This window comes from Falco cherrug, chromosome 2 (assembly GCF_023634085.1).
Source record: "Falco cherrug isolate bFalChe1 chromosome 2, bFalChe1.pri, whole genome shotgun sequence".
Classification (NCBI taxonomy): domain Eukaryota; kingdom Metazoa; phylum Chordata; class Aves; order Falconiformes; family Falconidae; genus Falco; species Falco cherrug.
The window spans coordinates 77,286,074-77,302,608 of NC_073698.1; the positions used below are offsets into that span (position 1 = coordinate 77,286,074).

At 40.0% G+C, this 16,535-nt stretch overlaps 2 protein-coding genes across 4 annotated transcripts in view; one reads left to right on the forward strand and one right to left on the reverse strand.

Moving 5' to 3' along the window:
• Window positions 1–786: 786 nt before the first annotated feature.
• Window positions 787–5,542, reverse strand: PIGP (phosphatidylinositol glycan anchor biosynthesis class P). The gene is made up of 4 exons (XM_005438531.4): window positions 5,125–5,542; window positions 3,766–3,838; window positions 3,120–3,238; window positions 787–1,730 (listed from the first exon to the last, which is right to left on the reverse strand). The coding sequence occupies exons 1-4, from the start codon at window positions 5,204–5,206 to the stop codon at window positions 1,600–1,602; spliced, it is 405 nt and encodes a 134-aa protein (XP_005438588.1). The 5' UTR covers window positions 5,207–5,542; the 3' UTR covers window positions 787–1,599.
• Window positions 5,543–5,947: 405 nt separating this feature from the next.
• TTC3 (tetratricopeptide repeat domain 3) overlaps window positions 5,948–16,535 on the forward strand; it is a 72,415-nt gene continuing 61,827 nt past the window's right edge. For 2 of the 3 annotated variants that reach the window (XM_055703236.1, XM_055703237.1), the window contains exons 1-8: window positions 5,948–6,505; window positions 6,753–6,840; window positions 9,795–9,840; window positions 11,019–11,151; window positions 11,564–11,651; window positions 12,899–12,952; window positions 15,066–15,189; window positions 16,181–16,266. The gene's annotated coding sequence lies outside the window, so the exon portion shown is untranslated. The remainder of the gene's footprint in view (window positions 6,506–6,752; window positions 6,841–9,794; window positions 9,841–11,018; window positions 11,152–11,563; window positions 11,652–12,898; window positions 12,953–15,065; window positions 15,190–16,180; window positions 16,267–16,535) is intronic. The other variant, XM_027804434.2, reaches the window with a different exon arrangement.

Below are 16,535 nucleotides of genomic sequence, written 5' to 3' on the forward strand. Positions count from 1 at the left end.
TATACATAATACTTAGTATGTTTTTTTTCTTCAAATGCAGGAGGAAAAAATAGCAAACTACTGAAGACCAGAGGACCAAGAAGCTACAAATTTCTTACTCATACCAGACTGACTGTTACCAAGCCTTAAGACTTCCCACAGCAGCTGATGGTTGTTTTGACTGATTTCTAAAGAACTGGCATAAAATTCTCCACAGAATTTTTTTTCTTTTTTATCTTTTAATGAAATAGTGATGTTTTTAACTAAGTTCTCTGCTGGTCCGAAGTTGGCTTATAGACCTAACAAACAATAACAAGACTCTACTGACTGTTTTTTATAACCAAACCAAATAACCTTGACTACTGAAGATAACTGGGTTTGTCTCTTTGAAGAAAGTAAATAAAAAATGGGTCTCTGCTCAGTAATGCAGACATGAAAGAAAAGGCACCGTTTAAGAATCTGAACCACTGCCATAAAAAGTTACTGTGCTTTGTGCCATAACCTAGACAATAAGATGGACTTCTTGGTTCCTTTATTTCCACAAATTTCCTTGAGCATAGTTTTCAGTATTCTTAAGAACAGTTAAAAAAAAAGTAATTTCAAGACCTGTTTCAGAAAATCTTCACAACCTACCTTCCTTATTCCTGGTGATCTTGTTATTTCCATAAACCCACCAATTTGGGGGGGTGGGGTGGCGGGGGTGGAAAATCAACATATTTTGCTGAATAAAGAATTATGTAAATAAAATTGGACCACTACACACCTTTACCCAGGGCAAATACAGAACCACAGAAAAATGGCTAAATATAACAAAAAAATAGCTACATTTTATTAATATTTACAAATGAAAACCGTATATCTACAATGTAAACACTTCAAATTAACATCACTTGCAAAAAGAAGTTCCTCAAGCATTTGACTAGCAGAACACATTTTCTCTCCTTGAATTCAACAGGAAATAGGTTAAGCTACGTCCAAAAGCTCTTTTCCTTTCACTCTCACAGGGAAATTACAAGCAGAAATCTACAAGTAATAGAATACTATTCTAAACTCACAAGGATGGTTAGATATTTTCTGGTTTTTGTTATTTTAAAGCAATTTTCTGTTGCGTTAAAGGGGAATGGAGTAATTTAGCAGGAAATAACCTCCCCCTCCCCGCCTTCCAACTCTGCTTACCAAGGTGAGAGGCTGGGTGCAGCTAGGGTTAAATTCTAGGCGATGTTCAATTTACCACTACCAGTCCAGTTGCATTCAATATGTATATTAAACTACCACGGGTCTGGATACACTGGTACCAGCCTGCACTGCCAGTCCAGTCGTGCTCATGAACTAGCACGGCCACACTCTAAGGTATGGTTGCATTCAATGAGAAACTGTGATGATTAAAACAAGATTAATGTGACATAAGTCTCATGCCAATGCAGATTATTAAGGCACATGCATAGTAATAAAATCAACCATCTCAACGAAACATGTTAACATAAATTTAGTTTGGAAGTCAGAGAGAGAAAAAAAAAGCTTTGTTCTACAGCAGAAAGAGGGTTATTTAGCTTAGAGAGTTTTGGTCTTCCTTATGTAACACTTCCACTAATCCTTTATTCAAACAGATCCTAATAACAACTATCTGCTATTGCAGATTCCTTTATCAGGAAGGAAAAACATTCTGTTTACTTCACTGATGGGAATATCCCTCAATGCTGGAATTGCTTCTTCTTGAAATTTCTTCTGTTGCTGTTTTTTTGCATAGTTATCTACAGGAGACAACGAGAACATTTCATGTATTAAAGACTTTTCTTTCAAGAAATTCATATAATGGAACACTATAAATTCAGCTACTATAACTGATGCTGAAAATCCCATCTTGCTGAGGTGTAACGAGACAGTCATCAGAAATGCTTTACATCATCAACATATTATCAGAGCCCCTGAAAAAATCAACCCTACCCTTCTGCTGAAATCACTGCCTGGGACTTTGCTTGCCTTAAGATGCCCTATGACATTAAGCCATAACAACCCAAAGATAAAAAGAACAAACAAACAAAAACCCCCACAGTGAATAGCTCAGTCTGTAGTTTAAACACCTGTACTAGGATTTCTGCCGAGAGATGCTGTCCACCCTCCCTTCATCTTGGCTGCTTGTTCCCATCACCACACAACAACCATTCCTCTAACAGCATAAACATTTTTACAGGTGCACTCTGAACACACATTACCAAACTGTTTCCTCTGAAAAAGAAAACTTTCTAATAGTTGTTTTTCAAACAGAGTAGGTCCCCCATCCCACCTGCCATACAGCCAAACTGTTAGGTTGACATCAAACAAGAGGGTGACATGAGAGTGTGAATGAACAGCCAGGAACACAAAGATGACTAAAGGGCAGTTCTTGACAGAAGCACTGGAGTAATGCATTTGAACTGCAGCCTTGACTGATTTTTTTCCTTAGCAGTTCAGTGTAATGTAATGCAATGAACACAGCTTGTTAAAACAATGCAACTTCAGCAGTCAGCAATAGGCAACTTCCTTGACAAATTTTAGAGTCTGCATGTTTTGTAACAAAAATGGCCACCTGCAAATAGCGGTGGAATTCCTCATGTGGAGAAAGATGCCTGGAGAATATTGTGAATGCTTAGAACATGTCTCCTTGACAGGAGTAAAGTCTACAAAAAAGCTGAGAGAAAACCCTGAAGAACAGCTTTTTTTTAGACAGGGAATCACTAACATATCTGATCAGGCCTCAATACTGCAGCATCCACCTCTGCATCACCTTGACTCCTGCATGCCTTCCCACTTCTGCTGCTGCCAGGTAGGTACTCACCTCCTTCCTCCCGTGACACTCACTGGTTTGTAATGCAAGGTGCAAGGCAGGGAGATCTTCACATGCCTAAGCCCTGTTCCTCTAATGTGGTCTGTTCTGCTAATAAAGTACGCTCTACTAGTTGCAAACCCCTGCCATAAGATGGCAAAGAGGGAACAGTCAGGCTTGTGGCTATCATTTCACTCCAGTACTTCCAAGAACTCCTTTTCTACATCAAAATATTTAAAGGCATAAATTTGGTTTATATTATATGTAGCTACATTATATGTATTTACAGAAATTACCAGTTAAGTGTCAAAATCTTAAAAAACACCAGTAAAATTACCTGTAATGGTATGCGTTGAGTTCAGTGGAGCTGTACTCATCATGTTAATACCAAAAAGTAATATATAACCAATTCCTATAGCAACTAGTAGGTACACTGGCAAAGCAACTGCCCAGTATCTGAGGAAAAAGATTAACAAATAACAAAAGATTAACAATAACAAATACCTAATGATATAACAGGTTTAATATAGTGGTTGTTACTGTATCCAGCACAAACTTAGCCAAGAAGAAAAAGAAACACTTCTGAATATAGACCCTGACCTCTCCCAAGATCACTGACTGCAGGGTCGCTGTAGCTAGTTTGGTATAAACCACCAAACAGATTCCCTACAGAAGGGTTTTGTTTTTTTAATTATGGTTTAACGTTTACTGTATTTTCATTGGCAAACTTCCTGAAAACAAAATGTCAAATTTATCACAGAACACTCAAATACTATTTATTTCATTACATAATGAAAAATGCTCATCATAGCTACTTATCTACATTAAAAAAATGCTTCACAAAGATTGGTCCTTTATCAACAGGAAAAAATGGATTAAATACAATGTCAGTACTTAAAAAAAAGTTTTGTAATTTGAAAATAATTCAGGGTGTTCTACACTTACACATATTCAGGCTAAAGGGTTTAATTGGTTGAACTTACTTTTGAGGCCAGTATGTTAGTCCCAATGAGAACAGCCAAGTCTCAGGAACATATGCCCAGATAAGATACAATACTGCACAAAAGAATTAAAGAGTCATAATAGTACAACTGATACTGTTTTAGACTTACTCCCTAAGTTTAAGAGCAATACTTCTCTACTGATACATGCTGAGATAGTATTTGGCTTTTACACTATTTAAACCAAAACAGCTCTACCAAAACATTGTAGAATATGCCTCTCAGACAAAAAAAACTACCCAATATGGGGGCAATGTTTTGCAGCTGGTTACATGATATGATTTTTATATCTGCTTTAACGTTTAGTTTCTGATTTCCTATGTAGAGAGACAAGAATTACTAGCAAGTTGAACTGCAGAACAAACAACCCGCAGCAAAAGGATGCCAAATGACTCTGACAAAAGTATTAAAGCAAAAAACGGTAACACAGCGGGTCATATGGTTGAAAGAAAAGCTGGTAGAATTGCAGTGCTTGGGTGGAACTGTTCAGCAAAAGCTACTGGAAATACTTTCTGATTCTTGACAAGCTAATCATTTTCATGCCAACAAAACAAATACTAAGAAATTTTTCTCCCTTGCAACAAATCCAGAGAAAGGTTTAAAAAAATGTGAGGGCAAAAAGTTAGCAACCAGTGACACAAGGTATGGAGCCACAGTGGCTTCCTGTGAGAGGCACATTTCATTTTGACTTACTTCCCAAGGGTGAGAAACTTACAGTAGGTTCCTAGTTTATTATTCGACTGCAATATATTTGCTGCATCTTTTCTTATGTTGAAAAAGCGTTCTCAGCCTCTCAAGCCTTGGTCCTGCGTGGGCACACAAGATACACCCAGTGAAATGCTAAAGCACCTGTCATACCAGCAAAGATACGCTGGTGTAACGCGAATAATTGTCCATTGCTGTTGACCAGATTGACATAATTTACTGCATTTTTTCTTTTTTTTCCCCAGTGTTTGGGTAGGGAGAGTTAAACTACTGTTATCTACTGAATATACTGAATATCTACTGAATGGTTACTGAATAGTGACAATGTATGCAATTCAAGTAAAAAAGTTACTAAAATGAGAATACAGAGAATTTTTCAAATACCTTGACTCCATTAATATTACTAAGGATCCCATAGTAAGATTAAAGACAAAACATGAAGAAATGACAAAAGGCAACGACACATCTTTGCAACAACTGACAGGTCCAGCAAGTAACGCTCACTCAGTTCACCATGTGCCCTTGCAACAGGGTGTTAATACAATCCTGACCCGTTCCAGCCAGCCTTAGAGCTACACTTGCCTCGTAAACAAAGCCACACTGCCTGGTGGGGTACTCGGTACCCAGTATACTTACTAAAGCCAAACCACGATCCTAAAAAAAGAGCAAATCCATATATTGCCCTTTCTGGCAAAGGGGCTGGAGAGTTTTCAACCATAGCGGTCTCTTCCCTTTAACCCGGGGGGGTGGGGGGGTGGCAGGCGGGGACACACGGTAAGAAGCTGTTAGTGGCTTGCCGGCAAGTTCCTCCCGGAAGCCGCCGGTATTCCCCAGTGCGGGAACCGAGGCCGCACACGCCGCCGGTGCTGCCGCCCAGCCCGCGCAGGCAGGCGGCCCCGCTCCCCTCAGCCCCGGTGAGGGGCCTCAGCGCAGGCGCCTGCCCAGCGCCACCCGTGGCGGCCGTTGCCGCGGCGCTTCAACGGACACTGAGGGGCCGCGGTGCTACCGACCGACCCCCTCCCACCCGCAGCCCCCCGCCCCGCCCGGCAAAGCCGCTCTGCCTCCTTGCCGAGGCCGCGGCCTAGCCTGGGGAGGAAACCACACCCAGGACACCCTCCCCCGCAGCCGGAGGGAGGCGGAAGCGCCCAGCCACCCCGCCCCCGGCCCCGCCCCCGGCCGCGTCCCCGTCCCGGTCCCGGTCCCGCACCGCCGCCCCCCCGCCGGGCCGCACATGCGCGGGCGCAGGGGGCCGCCCGCCCCGCCAGCTCCGTGCAGCGGGCGCGTGCGCACAGCCCCTGAGCACACGGCAGGCGGGGACCGCCGGCTGCTCCCCGCGCGTTGGCTCGCTCCCGTGACGTCGGGCGGGAAGTAGCCAGTAGCCAGCGCCCGGCGGGGCGGGGCGGGGGTGCCGGCGCGCGTAGCGGGCGGGTGGGCGGGGCTCGCTGAGGGAGCGGGGAGCGGCCGCGGCCCTACGGAGGCGGAGGGGAGCGCGGCGGGCGGCTGAGGGGGGTCGGCGAGTGAAGGCGCGGCGGACGCTGGGCGCTCCCACCGCTCCGTGCCTCCGCTTCGTCAGTAGGGCTGGGGCTGAGGCCGGGAAGGTGGCGCCCGTCTCTCCCGAGTCCCCCGGCAGTGTGACAGCCGGCCCGGCCCGCCTGGGGCGTGGAGCGGTGCTGTCGGCCACGGGAGCCGCGGCGCAGCCTCTCCGGGTCGCTGGAGCCATTTGCCGCGGGGAGGACCGGGCACGGGCAAGGCTGGCTCGGCGGAAGACGCCTGGCTGCGACACGTCAGTGGCGAGCCTCGAGGCTTCCGGAGGCTTAACGGCAGCGGGGAGCCCGGCCGGCCCCCGCCACGCTGCGGCGGGGCTGTCGCGGACGGACGCGGCCCGGTGGGGGCTGCCCGGCGCAGCGGGCTGGGCGTTCGGCTCCGCGCTCCCCGGGCGCGGCAGCGGCTCCCGCGATGGGCCCCCTGACCCAGCCGGTGCAAACCGCCGTTCCCGCTCCTGCCTGTCCCGTGTGAGGTAGCGTGCTGGAGTACTGTCGGGCGCCAGGGACTGGGGAGGCTTTTGAGTTCGTCGATTTAGTTAGCATTTAACTGATGCTTTAGGTTACTGTTTGAAACCTTAACCTATGCTATGTAAAAGTAACACCTCTTCCGTAAAACTGTAAAGTGTAATTCAGTGTTGTGGTCATTTCAAGTTGCGCAAAGCACGCATTACTTGCCTCCTGCTTTCCCTTTCTGTATTTCACATAATCCTTTTCTTTCAGGATCAGATACCATGGGGGTGAACCTATATCGGAATCCGACTTGGCAGCCTTGGCTTTTTATGTTGATGATAAATCTTGCTGCGAATCGGTAAGTAGGTTTGAAACTAGGTGAAGAGTTTGCAGGGTGTTCTGATCTGTTGTAGAATAATTGCTGGTGTTGATTCATTGGAACTGATGCAAAGGTACCTTATATCACTGTATGATAGTCACTTGCAAGAGCACTAAATCGGGGTGGAGCATAGAGACCGCATCATCTATCAGGCAAGTTTTACTGAATACGTATGCAACTATGTAAAACTGGACAGTGATGCATAGGTTCTATTAGCAGAACTTGACCAACTTGTTGGCTGTGTGTCCAGGCCGTACTTGGGATGCTATACCTCAGAGTGACATTAAATTCCTTTAATTGCAAACCTATCACAGTTTAGTTTGTGTAAGTTCAAGTCTGCAAATTAACTGCAGTGTTTACCCAGTCTTTGTTCTTGTCATCTCGTAATTTTTTTATAGGTTTTTTGTGCCCAATAAGGCCTCTACTCACTTAATTTTCTTGTATTGAATAAACTGTACTGCTTTTTTGATTTAATATTTTTAAGAATGCATTCTTTAATCTTATTTCCCCCTTCTTGCTATGTGTAAGGAGCTGTTGAATGTGGTAGTTAATCTTTCTGCTGCTTTGAGAGTTCAATTATGAGTTATTTATCCTAAGTGTTGCTGCTATGAAATACAGGCTAGCTGGCCTACTATTCTTCCTGTGCAGAAATAGAAAGTCCAGGTAAATTGACTTTCTTATTTGTAAAGCTGTAGCTTTACAAGGGGCTGCTACCAACGTTAATGTTTTGGACATTGTTTATATCAATAAAGTTGGGGGTTTTTATGTACTGTGGACAAAATAAAGTAACAGTTGCGTTAGCATAAGATACTAGACGTTTTATCTCTTAAGGTGATGCGTATGCAGTGCTATGGAAAGAAAGCCCTTGATTCTGTGCAAGTGCTAAATCTTGGTTTTCCGGTTTGCTTTGATGGGAATACCACCATGAGAATGATGTTTAGAGGGGTGGTGTGTGTATGGTGGTGTGTGTGTTGTTTGTTTTTAAATACTATAGCAAAATCCTGGCTATGGAGTGAAGGAGATGTTCAGTCATCTTTCAAGATTAACTGATTTTGAAATTGGTTAATTTTTTTCATCTTAGGTTATTGAATGTCCTGGTCTGTTAAATACGTCAATGTTACAAGTTGTTTTTGAGAGTAAGCCTTGATTTACATGTAATGTTGTAATAGTTCAGAAACATTACTTCAGCTGAAATCATGTGAATGCTTGTCGTCACCTTAAGTCAGATTAGTAAGTTGTCCTTGCAGAGCAGGCTAGTATTTCCAGAAAGTCTGCCACTGAAAAAATAAAGGTCTGTTAAAGAAACTTTATAAAAGATGTGTTTGGTAATTTGTTTTTATACTGTTCTCCAGTTGTATTCAGAAATAGCTTTGCATTTCTTTGCCATGGTAATACAGCAATACATAGACATGATATGTAGTATTTATTAAATGACACGTAATATTTGTGAAAATAATAGACTACTTAGGGATCTGTAAAATGGACTGAAGTAATTTATTATTCAGCTTGAGAGGCTCATATGGAGTACTAGGTTTTGAACCCATTAAAGTATTGACACAGTATGCTGCCATGAAGTAGTAAATCAATAACTCACTCTGCTTCTTTGATGTATTTATATTTACTTCAATACACATGCACTAATTGTCAAAACTTCATTATTATTTTTTGAAAACTGGTGGTGTCATCTTAAACATGTTTACATAGATATTCTTGAACGTTATACTGCTGTCTAATACCCGATTTTGAATTCTTACTTTTTGGAATACTAGCGCAATTAAATATATTGCTTAAACTAGCAAGTTTTCCCAGACATTTATAACTGTTGATTTATAGACATTTTTTTAATGGATATGCAGGTATTTTTTTTTCATGAGACGGCATCTAAACCATTGTGTTAAATAACTCTAGTAAACATGCTTTTCCCCCAGTTTGCTTTGTTTGCCTTTTGGTTGTGCTTAATATGAATTACAAAGACTGTTTCCAAAGGGGGTTGTTGTTTGGTAGTGCAAAATATTGCAGACTTTCTTTTTCTTGTTTTCCTCAGAAAACCGTTGTCAGAAGTGCAGAAACATGTGGGAGAATAGGGAGTACCAATAGTGTTTTATTCTTGGGGAAACGGGATGGGGGGGGAAAAGCATGGGGTATTCACCCTCCTCAGATTGGTCTTAGAAGACAGCAAGATGCTGGTGAGCATTGAATGAACATTCAATTGAATTCAATTCAATTGAATTGAACTTGCTCCTGTTCAGAGCAAGTAGGTACGTAAAAATATTTTTTCTGTCTAGGTCCTTGGAGTATGCACGATTATTTTAGTTAACAACTAAATAATTATATTTGATAATAGATAACTAAATAATGCTAGTTCATTATTAATTTTGTTAATTAATGTGTCTGCATTAGTATTTTAGTTTGAATCAAGAGAACACTCCTGAAGCAAATATCCCAACTGTCCCTGTCTTTCATGTTTTGGCTTAAGTTGTGAAGAGATCTTGGAGTATGCTAGTGGGATTCATTGGGGATGAAACTAATCCAGAGGGTGCTTTTAAGAGTATAGGTAATGTGCATCAGCCACAAATGGGTGGTCTGTCTGTGGGACTAATTTGAACCAATGCAGACTAAAAGAGTGTATCGTGTGAAAGTAAGCTGCCCAGTACCAAATACTTTGCTTTATAGATTTGTTTCTGGTTTGATCATGCTGCTTGTTTATGAAGATATAACTATAGACCATCTTTCATACTGGTTTAAATATGTTCAATAATTACCTTTTCTTGAGAAAAGGAATTGGAAATTACTTCTGTGTTCTGTCACTGTTCCTTCCTTTCTCTGATGTAAACAGTTGGTTTAATACTAAGAAACAGTTAAGCAATCATTGCTTATAGTTAGTGTAGCACATTTGCAAGGTGGGTAATGTTAAAAAATACGTTTATCTTTAGGGTCATGGAGTGTTTGAACAGCAGCCGCCGCATAAGCCTAAAACAGGTATGTAGACTAAGCCAGTATTACTTAACTTTCTAATGCACTTTTTGTGCTGAGTTTGGATCTTTTTGATTGCTATTTCACTTTTTCCCTTCTTTTGTCTGAATAAGTAGATAATTACTGTTTCTGAGCAGAAGTACTGGTACGTTCTTTTACACTGGAAGAGTTCTCATCTTTTTGTCCCAATGTGATGTGCAGAAGACTGCTATACATTTGTGAGAACAATGCAAATAGTCAATACGATATGTACATATATGCAATCAATTAATGTTATAAGGATGGAGATTTAAGGCTTGTGTTCTTTCCCTGTATTTTAATTGTAGCTATATTTTAGCTGTATAGGTTAAAGACATCTTCAAGTTGATCTTTGTAGGTTAAGTTTTGCATTTATTTTTTAAAAAAATTATAATAGTTGCAGAAAAGCATGTGGCTCAAGAGTACAAGTCCTTCAAAACTGTATTCACTATACAAATGGTAACCTGTAATATATAGGAAACTCAGGTGAACAGAGCCAGCTGTGTAAAATGAATTTTTGCATACATTCATGCTCTCGGGTAATATTGCTTCTGGTCTGAGAGTATATGATGCCACCTTAGTAATCTAATCAGGATCTTTACCTTTTAAAGACAGTCTCTGAGGGGAATAGATTATATTTTTGAAAGAGCCAGGCATTGCACATAATGACCTCTGGAGAAAAGAATATTGCTGATCTTCTTGTACCGTGTGGCTATGTGCCACACTAACCTGGATTTATTGTAGAAAATAATTGAATGGGTACAGTTAAAATGGCTTTTGTTTTATCTTGAAGATAGCACCCCTTATAGCCATTAAATGGCTCGCAGCCCTTGTTAGGATCCTTATGTAGAAGCAGGCTGCATTTATGTATTTAATGTGTTACATCAATATAATTCAGAACACAGGCAATTCCTTGAGCAAGGAATATAAAGCCTGCCAGCAGGGCTCTATTCTTACTTCCATATCGATTCCCTCTTGCCCTTCAATTTATAAAAAAACCCTTAAGTTGCTAGATGTATTTAGAGTGTTTAAGTTTTCTTCTTTTGGTTAGATAGTACTTAGGAATACAGTATGGAAATAACTGATGTTTTTGAATGTTTGTTTGGACTTTGATTACTTGTAATGCCTGAACTGTGTAGTCTTAATTCCTAACTCTTTCTTTGAAGATGTTGATCCCTGTGAAGTATGGTGCAGTCAGCCAGTTGAAGTACTAAGAGAATATTGCAACGTTATTAAAATACACATCTTTTGGCCTTTTCTCTTCACAAGTGAAAGTAATTCTTTGGTAGCTGATTGGATGTAAGTAATCATATTCTTGAAGTGATTTCATCAGCCTTTACCTTTTTTTTTTTAATTTTGGTTACCTGTGAAAGATCTTTGTATAATTTCAGTAGTGGTTAAACTGTCTGCAGGAATGTTTTTATCTGTGGGCTAACTTAGTTAAGGTCAGAAGGCATAGTTCATGAATATACAGAAGAAAATATTAAGAATGGGTTTCTGAAGTTTGGAATCGAAAAGTGTGTTTAAGTACTTCAATGGATGTTGTTTATTTCCAAAGTGCCAAAAGCTTTGCAGCTCTTCCCCATCCCACCCTGGACTTGATTTGAGTTTGTAACCATGCTCTTGCTTAGATCTAATTACCTTAAAGTTAGAATTAAGACCATGCAACGCAGTGTTATTTTTCTGAATAATAACTTGTTCTGTTTCTAAGCAGTTCGCAGGTCTTAGACCAGAATTGGAAGAGACTCTGTGCTTTAGAGATTTTGGAAGACCTTGTTGATTTAATTAAGAAAGTTGTTGTAAGTACTGTATTTTAACTTTACGTTTTTCAAGTATAATAGGTTAATTAAATCTCTAACTTACGCATCTTGGGATTATATTGTAAATTAGACTTTTCCTTTTGCCGGAGTGAATAAATTGTCTGGTAGTTGAGTTGCAGCTTTCTAGAAAGTGAGTCCATAGGTTTTATTACAGTTGGGATAACTTACTAAATACCTGAAGAGTCAATAATACAGTTGATTGAATCCCTTTTAAATTGCTAAAAGAGAGAGTCACATCTGTGGGAAAAATGGCACCATTCGCAGATGAACAAGTTAAATACTTCCCCCCCCCCTTTTTTTTTTTCCCCTAATTCAACAAATTATATTTAAAATTCACCATTGTTGCTGGCTTAGAAACACACCAGTGCAGAGGAGAGAACGATATAAGCAACGTTCTTAGTGGCTGAAGGGAAGATAATTTTATTAATTATTTTTTAAAATTTAGATATGACACATTTAAAAAAATATCCATTTGTTTAAATTCTGTGCTCAACTGCAAGCTACACTTTCCCAGTCTGCCTTACTGTTATGTGACTTTCTGTGATTAGGTATTTATGTTTTATATTGACCTTGTGGATTCATACTTCCCTACGCTCTTTTTGCTGCTTACTCCTTCAGGCTACCAGAATGCTCTATTTTCAGCTCCTTGTACTTCAGAATGTCCTTACAGTATTTTCATTTTGTCTCGTATGATGGGTTGTGTTGTTTCCTCCTCTGGTAGTCTCCCATTCAGTCTTTATAGAGAGGGTCTGAGTATATTCCCATCTCCCTGTTTACCTCTGCTTCCCTCTTCTTACTTCCTCAGCCTGTTATCTCCTTCTGCATGTTAAAGATTGTCTATTCAATACTAAAATGTATTTGGAGGAGCAGAAGATCTCAGGAGAGGAAGTACTGTTGTTTTGGATGGTTTTCATTGGATATGTCAGATGGTTCTTTGGTGTGTAGATAACTGCAGAAGTGGTTGAAGTGGCTGGCTTTCCTAAACAGATGTCATAGCATCCATGCATACTCTATGTCCCTGTCAACATTTTCGACAAAAAATGGTAGGGGATTTGCTACTTAATACAAAAATACTTCCTGAAACTTTGAAGTGGACCAGAGCAACTGTCCAAATGATACTGCATTCAAGCAGAACAGAAAATGCTATCAAGTTAAACCCGAGCAGATAGAAACTAAAGCTATCAGATGTCAATAACGTGCTTTTTATTTTTCTGTCCCTCTTCTAGAATGTTCCAGCTTTTATTGGTGGTGTACTGAGAATTGGCAGCAGAATAGAAAATGTAAGTTTCTCCAGTTGTGTTTAATAGGAATGTTCCTTTATGTTTGAATGCCAAGAAAATATTTGTACAAATATCCAAAACTTTGAAATGCTTGAACAAATAAACTGAGTCTGTAGCTTATGGCGTATGTAGTATATAGGACTGCAGTTGCAGCTGTTGCAACTCTGAGCCACAAAATGAAATCTTTGTGTGACAGGAACTGTGAAATAAATATAATCTGTGTAAGACAAAATGAGTGAGAACTTTGGCGGTGGTACACATGCTGAAAATGAATGATTTCTCTTGGAGGTCACTACTGCAGTGTGGTTGGGTGGGTTTAGGCTGTGCATCAGCCTTCCAGTTCCACTTCGGTACCTGCTGGTGGCTTTACTTGTTGGTTGCTTGCAGATTTGGCATTTCTTGTTCAAGGCTTATTCCTTTCAGACATGTCTGTGCTCTCTCTGCCTTGTCTTGAAAATTTCTAGATTCCCTCCCACAAGCATACAGTCCTATGTGCTGTGTTTTGCTTTTTCCTCTCTGTGCTGGTGTTGGTGTGTTATGCTGAAAGGCTAGGTATGGGCAGAACGCAAACACGCTTTGCACGTAAAGACAAGAAGCTTTTATTAGTATAGTTGAAGTATTCCAAAATGAATTATTACAGAAGAAGAAACAAACAAACAAGCAAATACTACTAAACAGAAAAACTCTAATGATAAGATAGCACAGTTAAAATTGTAATACGTGCACTTTCTAGAAGCTGACCTTTTTCCAGGTGTTGTGCTTATCCTTGCACTGCTCCTTGGGATCCTAAAGCAAATGGCTTCTGTCTAGTGTTTACGTGTGTGGGGTTTAGTCATCACTAGGTGGAGTTCTTTGCTGCAAGGACTGCTGTTGATGGTTTTTCCTTCCTCACCCTAGGGTCTACTTGGGTTTATTTTCAAACCAGATTAGTCATAACCACCCAGTCAGAAGAAAAACTGCTGGTACAATTTAACCCAAGTTAAAACAGAGCTCTTGGCGGGTCAGAACAAGCTCAGAGTAAACCTGACAAGTAGCAGTCTTGTGGCCTTGCAGTCTGTACAAAGCTTGTGGCCTATTACTAGCAACGGCAGTATGCCGTGGTGGGGCTACAGGGCTATGAGCACGGCTAAGCCTGATCACTGAAATGATGCAAAAGTTCTCCTCTTTGGAGACAGGTGGGAAATCTTTTAGCAGATTCTAAAATAATTATACCAATTCAGTCTGAAGGACTGTGAATGGCAGACTAAGTGTGTAGTTTGGAAACCTGCTGATCCATCTTCACTACCAAATTCAGTGTATAGTAGAACTAGTTACTTTTTTCAGCTTGTAAACTTTGGACTGTGAATGTTTTTAATTTCACTGTGTTTGTCGCTTTTTTTCCCTCTTACTAGTTTCTGCTGCCTGCTATAGGTTAACTGCAAAAGTTAAGATAAAACCTTTGGAATTAGAAGGCACTATCATAGCTGACAGTAGCAACAGGAGAAGCAGAATAGGAACAACTGTATATTACTGCTGGATTACCCAGTTCCTGTGTTTTAGTGATGTTTGTCTTTACATTATTTTTCAAAATCTGGAGGCTCAAATAATGTGGGAGTATCCCAGGCAACAGACATTCTTCACTCAATCCCTCTCCTACAATTAAAGCTCTGTAGCTCAAACAATTGCATTTAGTTTGAATAGAAGGGAAGTCATGATTACAGAATTAAATCTTAGTCCAGCCTGCATGTCTAGCAGCCTAGAGAATGTTGCTTTTTTAAACCAGGCTTGTCATTTCACATTGAAGCAATTTTGAGTGCAGTTGTCTAAAAGAAGTTTCTAAATCAAATTCTGTAATTGAAATGGCTTCCCTGTCTCCTGTTGAAAGAATGACTGTTTTCATTGTGTCAATATGCTGTATTAAGCTGTGCTTGAGTTATCCAGGTATTTATATTTGTGAGCTGTTGTCTGTTTCAAAGGCTTACAAATCAGGAGCAATGTTTGTTATATTTACATGGAATGCTTCCATTATATTGCCAGTGAGATGTTGGTTTGGGTGGTGTTTGTTGGTTTTAAGACTTTGCTTTGTGTGGAATTAGGATGGTGTTTTTTCTTTATTTTCCTTCAATTGCAACAGGGTGTCTTTGATGTTGGGGATGCACTTGATTGGGTCAGATACACAGGTGATGTCAGTATTCTGCAGAGGCTGGAGAAACTTGGTGATTGTGGTTGGATTTATCTTGAAATTTTCTTCACTGAATGTAAGTATGAACAGTTCTGGAGAAATGATGAGGAGAGTCAGTTAATGTTTGCATGTGTTTCATTATTGTGGGAATGACTAGAGAAATCGTGGTGGTGGAGCGCTTTTTTTTTTTTTTTTCTTTTTTTCTTCTTCTTGTTTGCACCAGTCAATTCTTCCTTGAATCCCTTTATGTGGGTCATATTTACAGTGCACGTGCTCTTTTTGAACCAGGAGTTCAGAACACTTTTTTCACTTTGGTGTCCCTCATGGGCTGTATGTGTGCCTTCTATTCCTTTGAGTGTTAAGTTGAATGTTGCTGGAAATATTATTTGGGTCTTTCTGTTAAATGTTTGGCAGAGGATTTTGTCAAAATACTAATTGAGATGTTAGTCTTATAAAATGAGCTCATGGGAGTTACTGTAAGATATATTAATATGAGCAGCAGAACTTCTGCTGAAATTACAAAAAGCTTCCAGGCTGGCTGTATTTGATGTATGTTAAATGGCTTATATTCTACTTTTGCACATACCTGTTCTAACTCAGCTGTTGCAGTAAGTGACAGGATAGTAGAAACTGAACTTGCATGTAAAGAGAAGAATCTTTTTATAGTTAAATGCCAAAGTATGGATTCTTTAAAATACAAATCTTTGCAAATTTTTAAAATGGAATTTTTTTAAAATACAATCAAATTTCACTTGATTGCTTGAAATTAGGCAAGTATTTAAATGTTTTATGGTCTGCAGCCAGTCATTTTGGGCTTAATCAATAGCAATTCATTTTATTCTGAACATTTCTGTTACTTAATTTGTTACTTAGTTTGTTTCTGTTACTTAGTTTGTTTCTGTTACTTAGTTTGTTTCTGTTACTTAGTTTGTTTCTGTTACTTAGTTTGTATGTCAAATTTCACTTTCAGTCAGAAAACAGAGCATGAGTTTTAGCAGCAGCAGATAAATCCTACTTGTCTTTGGTAATTTCTTTACCCACTGTGTTTTTCTGCATTTTGTCTCCAGGCAAGCGTTACATTAATAAAGTTGCTTTGGAAGATTGTAATTTAGTTGATGAATTCAAAGCTGTGACCTGTGAAAACTGTAGGAAGGTGAGAGACTATATCAGAATGTGTTTGTGCTTTTTCTGTTGTGGTTTTTTTTTCTTGGGTTTTTTTTTTTTTTTTTTGGTGAGGGTTGTATGTGGTGTTAATGATCAAAGATTTGTAAAAATGGGCAAATGATTAAAGGCAAAGGTTTCAAAAGCTTGAGTGAGTAATTGTCCTGACATAAATAATTACCTTGAGAGATCCTGGCCTAATAAACAAAACGTTAGTTGTTTACATTGCCAGTGTGCATTAGACAGCATTCCCTTCCTCAC

What these genes read in the sequence shown, in the direction of transcription:
- PIGP (XM_005438531.4), bottom strand. Translation starts at nt 5,206, where the DNA reads ATGGTTGAAAACTCTCCAGCCCCTTTGCCAGAAAGGGCAATATATGGA. An exon ending in CTAACATACTGGCCTCAAAA is followed by an intron (nt 3,239 to 3,765) that starts GTAAGTTCAACC and finishes CTTTTTCCTCAG; the next exon opens with ATACTGGGCAGTTGCTTTGC. An exon ending in CTCAACGCATACCATTACAG is followed by an intron (nt 1,731 to 3,119) that starts GTAATTTTACTG and finishes TGTCTCCTGTAG; the next exon opens with ATAACTATGCAAAAAAACAG.